Source organism: Nuphar pumila, chromosome 5 (genome assembly GCF_984573655.1).
Source record: "Nuphar pumila chromosome 5, dmNupPumi1.hap1.1, whole genome shotgun sequence".
Taxonomy (NCBI): Eukaryota; Viridiplantae; Streptophyta; class Magnoliopsida; order Nymphaeales; family Nymphaeaceae; genus Nuphar; species Nuphar pumila.
The window spans coordinates 4925646-4936115 of NC_143253.1; the positions used below are offsets into that span (position 1 = coordinate 4925646).

General features: G+C 37.8%; 1 protein-coding gene across 1 annotated transcript; it reads left to right on the forward strand.

Annotated features, from left to right (window-relative positions):
* The first annotated feature begins 3317 nt into the window (after positions 1-3317).
* On the forward strand, positions 3318-9487 carry LOC149836554 (uncharacterized). The gene is made up of 7 exons (XM_090007037.1): positions 3318-3718; positions 3832-3903; positions 3991-4158; positions 5326-5496; positions 5876-6085; positions 7357-7445; positions 8349-9487. The coding sequence occupies exons 1-7, from the start codon at positions 3634-3636 to the stop codon at positions 8994-8996; spliced, it is 1443 nt and encodes a 480-aa protein (XP_089863163.1). The 5' UTR covers positions 3318-3633; the 3' UTR covers positions 8997-9487.
* Positions 9488-10470: the final 983 nt, after the last annotated feature.

The following is a 10470-nucleotide window of genomic DNA, read 5'->3' on the forward strand; positions in this document are numbered from 1 at the left end:
TTCTTCCTCTATGTGTCTAGTTTATATCTGAAAAGTTTTATAACTTTTTATGCTCATTTGATATTTCAAACCTGTTAAAAATTGAGACACATAGAGGAAGTTTTAAACTTTTTAAGTTTTATAACATTTTATAACATGTCTCGGTTTTTAACAGGTTCGAAATATCAAATGAGCATAAAAAGTTATAAAACTTTCCAGATATAAACTAGACACATAGAGGAAGAAAACCCTTTTTACGGATTTGAAAAATGATCTTCCGTTGGGGAGATATGACTCTTACAAAATGAAATAAAAACCTATGTCACTCAAATAAGGCAGACTGATAGGGGTCTGGTTTTAGATTCAAATGAGGTATCAAATGACCATAGAAATCGCTTAAAATTTACATGAATAAACTAGACTTCATAACAAAGATACCACTTTTTACGGATTTGAAATCCGATCTCTGGTTAGGGAGATATGACCCTGACAAGTTGATCCTGATTCAAATCCGATCACAAATCGCTGTAGTGTTTAGCGAGAAACACTACAAATCGCTATAGCGAGGTCCAACAACACTATAAATCGCTGTGGGTCTCGTTAGAGACCCAAAAACACTATAAATCATAGTTAAAAGACCGAAAAACACTATAAATCATTGTGGGGCTCGTTGGAGACCCCAAAGCACTATAAATCATAGTTAAAAGATCGAACAACACTATAAATCATTGTGAGGCTCGTTGGAGACCCAAAAATACTACAAATCATAGTAGAGACTCATTAGAGACTCAAAAAAATCATAACAATAATTTGCTGAAGAATATTGCCAATCAAATAACGATTTGTTGAAGAAGTGCTACAACAGTCATTATATGGGGGCTAAAATCAGAACATTTATAAAATCGGGATACAAGGTTCTGGTATTTAATCAAAATAAAATAGTAATTGACCATGAAAAATTCTGAAAATTTACAGGGATGAACTAGACACATAAACAAAGAGAACCCATTTTACAGAATTGAAAAATGATCTTCCATTAGAAAAATAAAATTCAAACAAAATGGATCAAAATCTGAGCCGTTAAAATGACACAAGGTGACAGGGTTATGGTTTTTTACCCGAAACTGGTACGAAAACACCATAGAAATCGCTGAAATTTGGTATGAACAAACTAGATTCAATTTAGAAAACAACCCTTTTTACGGATCGGAAAAATCATCTTTGGTTAGGGAGAAATCACTTCCGCAAGTTGGTCCTGATTCTGCTAAAATCCTGACGGTGCAAAATAACAGGTTTTGAATCTCGATTTTTAAAGTGGGTCAAACAAACTCAGAATGATTTGATTTTTGGTGGAGAGCATGAAAACATATGCATGAAGTTGCAGTAAAAAATTCAAGTTAAAATGAGCTCTGGTTACATACAAATCGATAGATCTAAAATGCACAAGAATTCAAAGTATAATCTAGAAAGCAACTAAATATGATGAAAGCAAACTGCACATGAGTGGATGTTCAAAAATGAGATCTAATGCCTTAAAATATGAATGGATAAAAACTTTGAATCAGACTCCACAACTCTTCAAGTTGAATGATGCTACCCACGCTGGGAGGAGCCCCCAAACCCCCCTCCTGTAAGGGCAAAAACTCTAAATCAGGGTCTACAACTCATCAAGTTGAACGATGCTACAGTTAGTGTGCAGGTCAGTTGGTGTTTGATGGAGAAATGTTGGATCGTTTGTTGGATGTGCACAGAAGTAGAGAGAAAAGGGAGAGAGAGTGAGATGAGGTTTTACCCCTCTCTTGTAAGGGTAAAAACTCTGAATCAGGATCTACAACTCATTTAGTTGAATGATGATACCCACGCTGGGAGGAGCCCCCAAACCCTCCTCCTGTAAAGGTAAAAACTCTGAATCAGGCTTCACAAGAGTCAATGTATAGGTCAGTCGGTGCTTGATGGAGCAATGTATGATCTTCTAATGGATGTGCACAGAAGCAGAAATAGAAGGGAAAGAGAGAGTGAGAGGGTTGATGTTCATGGCCTCCTCTAGGGGAGATTTCTTTCTCGGATAATCCTGCAGTGCAGAGACTGGGTCTTAAATAATCATCTTCGGGGCACTTAAGTCTTTACAACCACTCCTTTTCAAGAACCGTCATTTTTTTTTGCACCAATGGAGTAGAGGGTACTTAAGTCTTTGCAATCTTATCAAACTCCAACGCTAATTAATGCTGACAAACATGGGGATACGAGACGCACATGCTTACATACGTGGTGCTCTTTGGGACCCCCGATCATGAGATGTAGCTAACTGCCCTGTTCGGGGGGGGGGGGGGGGAACATATAACCTGCTTCGCATTATTTGAGCTCCACATCTGACAGGTTGTATCTCAGAAATTGAGGACGATCAAGTGCAATCGTAAACTTTTGGTGTGCAATGTGATTGCACCCAATCCTCATTCGTTGGGAAGGGACCCATCCCTTCGGTAAGGTAGTCCATCACTTCCCTGACCTTATTTTGATCAGGTGTCAACGAGTAGGGTTTGGTTTGGATCCAGGTGAAACCAAACCTCACCCCGATTTTTTGGTATGGCATCGGGTCTAGACCTGCATCTAATCGGGCCCACCATAAAAGAAATCATACCCCCGACCCGATAAGAACTACATGAACCAAACCCAAGCTAGACTCGTAAAATAATATTTTTTTATCATTTTTACATTGAAAAATTAAGGGTCTTAATTGAAACTCAGGTCAAAACAAGGTCTGGTATAAAATTTCACAAAACATACCTGGCTCCATGTATTAATTGGACCTTCGAGTCCCCGGTCGTAATCGGGTCTTCTTATTTATCGCCATACCATGGGAACCTATAGGGTTTGGTACGGGTTGGGTGGGGTAAACTCGACCCATTGACACCCATAGGAAGGGCCCCAAACGTTCCCCTGCCAAATACCCCGACGTTTTCACTTTATATTGCTGTTAAATACAAGTGTGGTTATGATACTAGATAGGAATAGTGGGAACCAATGTTGTCCGGATCGATGCCAATTGGCCTGAATCGGAAGATTCGGATTGTATTGACTGAAAATCAATTCAATAACGGTCGATTCAGCTCTTAGCCGTTTTTTAATATTTTAATAGTTTTAAATTGTTTTAATATTTTAATAATTTTCAAATTTTAATGATTCTTTTACATTGCATTAAAAAAGACAGATTCAGCTTCATTTGGTATGAGTACGAACAGGACGATTCTTTAAATCGATTCGATTTGAAAATCGATTCTGGTCCGAACCGATACTGACAACATGGGGTAGGAATTAGGAACATATTTTATCATTTCAAAGTTGTAGGGCACAGACAGAAAAAGGCCTTGAAGAAATGAGAGAGAGAGAGGAAAGGCAACCCTTCCTGCTCATATCATATCATAAGGCACTCACACTGCTCAGCAGCGTCACTGCCCAAATAAGCCCAGAAAGCTTGTGAAAAAACTTTGCTTTCTAGCCCCCAACAGGCCCTTTCTTTCTTTTTCTTTTTTTTCTGAAAGAGAGAGAACAGGCCCTTTCTTCACACCATCTTTTCCTTTTCAAGCAGTTTAATATTATCATAGTAAGCCAAGAAAAAAGTCCTTTCCCTCAGCGTTCCTCTCCTCCCAGAGAGCCATGAGAAATCCTCTGCTTCTCCTGGTTTCCCTCATAATACTCCTCTCTCTCTGTGGTTTTCAAGCCGATGCTGCTCTTCCAACGAGTAAATACCGAAAACTTCACCTCCCCATCTCATCCAATGCTCTCTCTCTCTAGAAATTGCAGAGAAATGAATGTGGGTTTTCTTCTTTTTCTTTGGTGTTCCTGTTGTTGCAGGGAGATTGTTGAGGCCTTTGTTCGCTTTTTTCAAATGGATGAGGAAGAGTACTCCAAAGGATCCTCAAAATGGTATGTGAATCTGGGTTGTGTATGTTTTGTTTATGAGATTTTGGTTAATGGGTGTCTTAGGATTGTGAAGTTTTGTTGTTGTTTCAGATGGGAATGTTGTTCAATTTGAAAATGGGTATTTGGTTGAGACCATTGTGGAAGGGAATAAGATTGGGATCTTGCCGCACTCGATTCGTTTGGCCCCGGATGGTGAGCTCTTCGCAGTAGATTCCGCCAACAGTAACATTATGCGGATTACGCCTCCATTGTCACAATGTATGTGTGCCTTTCTTAATCAATTTTTATTGGCTTTTTTTTGTTTGAATGATTCTTTTAAGCTTGGAAAGTGTTAACATGTATAAGTGTTCTTTCGGGAAAAAAAAGTATTAACATCTATAAGTGAATCACTTCACTTTAAGATGATTGTGGTGGATGCATAGGTTTACCGATTTTGGGGTCTGGTAGTGTGATATGTAGTTATCTAAAGATGGTTCTCTCATGAGAATTAAGGTTGAAAGTGATGGAGAATTGATGAAACCATGTCCTTGGGCTCCTGCATTGGATTGCTGCTTCTAAGTATGTCAAATGTGGCTTTCCATGGACCTTTTACTTAGCGTTCTGTTATGAAGATTATGCCGTGTTCTACTGTGCTAACACGCCCATTTTATTGGCTCTGAGCATCACAAAGTTGCATGGCCAACTCTATCTTACTTTTAGATCTGACATCCCTCGAAAAGGTCTGTTTGCAGTTCCAGAAAAGCACATCAAGCTTGTATCTTTGGTTTCCATTATTTAGAGCGCGATGTCACAAACATAAATGACATAGTAAGATTTTATTGTGAAATGTCGGTTGCTTGTTCAACCCTGAGAATCACGCGAAAGCAGGATTTGCACTTAAAAAGCATGACTGCGGATAGCAAGACATTACAGATATTCTCATGTATAAGAATGTTTCCAGTCTTTTCTCTTGAATTTGATCATTTTGTAGATTTATTGTGCTTTTATTCGAGGGTGGGGTTTCTATGTTGACATTGTTTTTTTTGGCTCTAGAGTTTACTGAATAGAAGCTTGAAATAATATTTATGGTTTGTATTGAGCATGAACAATAAAAAGAAATTTTATCCATCTAAATTATAGAAATGATGTGATGCAGTAGGTGGTGATAAGCTGATATCTTACATAGCCTATATTCTTGCATGATATACATGCATGTGTGCTATGCAACGGTTGTTTGTGTTATGTCACATCCTTACATAACGAAGTTCACCAGTGCAAAACTCTATTAACATCAATCGTTAAGTTGAGAATAGGACCATTTCAGGTGCATAACCATTATTGAGGAATTAAGTTTTTCTTGCTGTTTTCAGAAAGAATTTCCATATTCATCTGTTTTTTTTCTCATTCAGTCAGTTTTGACTACAGAACGCATGATTTTCATTGCAGATAGCAGAGCTAGATTAGTAGCAGGATCATTTCAGGGGTACTCAGGACATGTTGATGGGAAACCAAGTGATGCTCGTTTTAATCATCCAAAGGGCCTTGCTGTCGATGGCAGAGGAAATGTTTATGTTGCGGATATAGCAAATATGGCGATTAGGAAGATAGGTGAATCAGGTATGATATCTGAATGTGGTACAAAATCCACAGAATTTAATTAGGTTGGCAACTCATAACGCAGTTCCCTCATTTTTTGTTGTTAGTAGTGGATTTTATGACTCGATTGTGGTCAGTTGGTGATTTGAAACTGCAAGTATCACCAACTCATTGGACTCGGGTTGATTCCTAATCGGAATCACTATTAACCCGAACTTTAGCCAGGATGGTCTGGGTTTTGCCTGCATCTTGATGATGAAGGTGTCAACAACTTGCCAAGAAAGGAGAAAAGAATAAGCTTGGTTATCAAAGTCTATCTTAACATGAATTTATTTATTGGTTCATTTGCAACTAAGCCTTTAATGATATTCAATTTTCAAACTGTTGCAATATATTACAGGTGTTACAACCATAGCTGGTGGTAAATCTAGCATGGCAGGTTATGCAGATGGCCCAAGTGAGGATGCAAAATTCTCTAGTGATTTTGATTTGGTTTATGATGGCAGTAGTTGTTCTCTGATAGTTGTTGACCGAGGCAATGCTGCTCTTAGAAAAATTTTTCTTCATGATGAAGAATGTACTGATCAGCAAAGTTCAGTTCTCTCTTCAGGTACAGAATAATATTAGTCATTTTAAGCAACAATGTCACCAATAGTTGCTTCAAAATAATCCTTTTTTGTTAAATTTTTCTGGAAATTTACTCATTTTATGTATTTTTTCTCATGTTATCTTTGGAATATAGTCTTCACTTGTCAATTTGCATCTTGATTGAAATGAGTTCATCAGTTCATGTGTGTGAGTTCAGTATTCAGTTGAAATAACCCAGCTGATCCCAAGCAATACTCTTATTAACATTCAAGAAAAATGTGCACATCTTGGGGTAATTAAATAAGTAATGGCTTTATCTGTAGATAATGTTTTCTTCCAAATCAGGGATTTGTTTTAAGTTTCAGACATGAAGAAAATAGCTAAATATATAAATATAGAGTTTATCCCATGCTGCTTTTTCCGATTATACACCAAAAGGGAAAATCAGTAATCATTGGGAAAATGGAAATGGAACTGTCCAGCATGGCTGAATATGATGTTCTTGACACTAAGTTTTTTCTGCCACAAATTCAGAAAATGCCTATGCTACTCTGTTGTCATTTTAGCTCTGATTTTGGTTCGTTTTGGATGTAATTTGTTTAGATTGTTACTTATCATATAAATTTGGCTCCTCCTGACATTCATACGATGTGGACAATGCTGATTTTTTATGTTTCATGCTATGCATGGAAAATCTGGCCTTACAGATGTGTCCAACATGATCCATTTACTAGGGATCGGCTGTTGGATCATGTTTTTTTGATGAAAAAATTATGATTTTATGAGTTTTTAAATGTATACAAATTACGAATTGTAATTTTTGAAGTCTTATAAAAACCTGCTCCAACATGTCATGATTGGATGATCCAAAAGCCTATTCTTACTAAACAAAAACATGTAGATCACATCTGTAAGGTCAGATTCCCAGAAAAAATACTACTGTCCGCAGTCTTCTACCATTAGGAGGAACCAATCTCTCTCTCTCTCTCTCTCTCTCTCTCTCTCTCTCTCTCTCTCTCTCTCTCTCTCTCTCTCTCTCTATATATATATATATATATATATATATATATAACACCAGGCCCATCCCATCAACTGTGCAGTCAAGCACATCCAAAAATTGGGCCGGCCCGGTCCATTGCTAAAGCTAACTCATCATGTATATGATGAGTGCTCATTAATGCATGAAATATAAATGTATGTATGAAGATATATGTGCCACTGAACAATAACTTGCATGGAACTTGTTTTCTTAATTACACTTTTGGACTCATAACACTGATCATTCCTTTGCAGATATTCTTATGATAGCTGGTGCAATACTGGTGGGCTATGTTACATGCTTATTCCAAGATGGTTTTGTTCCCACTTGGCTCCTCAAGATGGTACAGTTTTGATGCATCTATGCAATTTCTAATAGCAATGCATATGACGTGTATGTGTTAGCATGTGTCTGTCTGTATTGAAATTTTTCTTTCTGCTGCTTGTTTTTGAACTATTGAGTTATCCCACATTCTCTGGGTGTTCCCCCTTTTGTTTGTTTAGAATCACAGTCACTAGTATCCTCGGCAATTTATTGGCTGTGTTTTCCTTAGGAAAATCTCGGATATTTAAAAATATATATAGAGAGAGAGAGAGGAAAATTAAAAATGATAAGAAAAATGAAACAATTAGTGAAGTTTTTAAAAATAAATGGAATAAAAAATAAAAAAGTTTATATACTTTTTTGGATTAGTTGAAAAAAGTTATATACTTAAAATATATACTATAACAAGTTTTTTTAAAATATACTGATATTATTGTGATATTTATGTTATCACCAATATTTTGAAAACAATGCCCCACATTTTCATGTTTTTATCGTGGAGAACCTGATAATATCGACATTTTCAAAATGTCGGTGACATTGGTGTCTATGTTTAGAACATAAGAAGGGGGAAAAAAGGGAAAAAAAGAAGTCAAAAAGACAAAATTACCAAAAGTCCTGATGGTTCACTGTCTTGTGCTGCTTTGTCACACTTTTTCTTTTTGGTGCTTCCTCTTTATGGTATTAAGCCACTTGGTCATGGACATGTTTTATACTTCTAAGCAATTTGCTTTCATGCGGTATATCTGATGAACATCAGTGCCTGACCTGAAGTAATAAAAATATCATTGAAAACATAAAATGAAGTTTAGCTAGTAATGAGTTTCATCTTTGATTGCTTTTACTAAAAATCTTCTTCTTTTATTCTTTGTTTTTTTTTTTTGGTTAATACTGTATCTATTTTCAATTGATGTTGGTGCAGAAAGCAAAAGGTAGACTTTGGGGCACACCCAAGAGAGAGAGACCTGCCACTGTTGAGAACTCAAAAGATAAGCCAAATGAGTGGTGGCCTTCAATGACTGGGATTTTTGACAGATTCAAATCCATTCCAGTGACTGTGTGTAACATTTTCTTTTATCCCATTTCTTGGCTAAGGCTATCTAAACCCAAGGAAGAAGGCCTCCATCCACTCAAGGACCGTCTTGTAATGCCTGAGGATGATACAGACTCGACATTAGTGCAGAAAAAGCGGCACTCGTGGACAGTTCCTGACAACCATCAAGTTAGTTCTGCTACCTATGATTTTACACAGCAGAAGCCACCAAAGACCAAACCAAGTGGATTGAAGGATCTCTCAGCATCAGCTAAACTCAGATCCTTGAAGAGACAGGACTTCCCAGATTTCTATGGATCAGCAGAGGCTTCTCAGCATACCCTACATGCTAGTAAGAGCCTGAAAGAACGGACCAGGCATCGTCACCATGATAAGTCAAAGGAAGTGGTTTTTGGAGCTTTAGGTAATGCATCAAAGCCAATGGAAATTAAAGCTGTTGATTATGGGGACCCGAAATTCGACCATTTCAACATCAGAAAAAAATTTAGCGGTGATGATGCTCGCATCCAATTTTAGTGGTACTCCATCTAGCTTGGATTCCTTTCGATAGCTGCTACGTTTGATATTAGATGCTATTTGCTTTTTTGTACACTATCTACTAGCACACTGGTCAGCGATTGGTGACTCAAGAACCAACTTAGGATAGGGTGACTAGACTCAGCTGCATCATTCTGGATCTAGATTTGGTGGAACCGGGTCTTAGCCCACTCAGTTGTGTTGTGTAAGCCAAGCTGCACAAGCTGTTCTGATTTCTCAGTAGTGATACAAGTCACTTGATTATGGTCACAGTCAGCTATTTGAGTGACTTGTACTAGCTGTTCTGATTTGTCTCAGTAGTGATACAAGTCACTTGATTATGGACAGTCAGCTATTTGAGTGACTTGTACGAGCTGTTCTCATTTCTCAGTAGTGATACAAGTCACTTGATTGTCACCTTCATGTCCCATGCAAGTCCCACCTTTTGAACTTTGTATGGATGTATGAACGACGGTTTCTTGAAAGCTCAATTTTCTTCTTATTTCACATGGTCTATTTCTCTGGAGTGTAGCTAATCAGCCAAGGCAGTGTATTCCGATTGTAAATTCCTTGTTATCTGCACAGTTCCTTGGTTTTGAAAATTTTGCTCTTTGTGGTCTGCTTCTGCTTTAGATGACCCTCACTACTAAGGTATGCAATCTGTGAAGAGGGATATCTCAGTTCCCTTTATGATGGCATGTTTTGGTTGTGGACCTTGTGGTTTCTTTCCTTGTGCCGTGTGAGGTACAGTTAATCCCATAGCGCTGCCATTGTGATGATAAAGTTTGTGAACAAGCTTGAATCTATTTAATAGTTGAAATCAAAGCATGGACAAGAAATTTACTAATTGAATTCAGTCTGCTTTAAAAGGATGAAAAAATGAGGAATAATGTGCATTCTTTTCTGCTAGTTATTATTCATCATGCGATGGCAGTAATTGACCAAAAACTAAACATGCATTGTAGTACGATTATGGTCTTTAACCCTAATCGTTCGACTCATCACTTGATGTAGATAGGTTATCAACATCATTTGAGATGTGCTGGAATTCAATTGCCCCTGCGGTCCACCGACTTGTGGCATGCCAAATTTGAGGGCCGCTTCTTTCACCATTCACCCTAAGGGCAGAAGACAGAGTAATGCCGCCTGAGTACATGTAGGTTTAAACTTTTTGTAATCATCTGGATTGCCAATGTTCAGTTGAATCCGATGTTCACCAGGGTTTGGTTTGGACCAAGCCTCCTACTGTCTAGTCCTGGTGCAACTCTCAAACCAGTACCGGTCTGCTAAAAATCCTCCAAATTCTCCATAAGTATGCGCTAATGCACCACTAGTAATGATGCTTTTGAGGATGGAGCAAGCCGGAACAGGCTGATGATTGTTAGCCATACGAGCTTAGGATCAATCCTGTTTGAATTAAATCCAAGCCACTAACAGGATCGCGTGGCTAAGTTCAAGCAACTGTAAGAGCGAA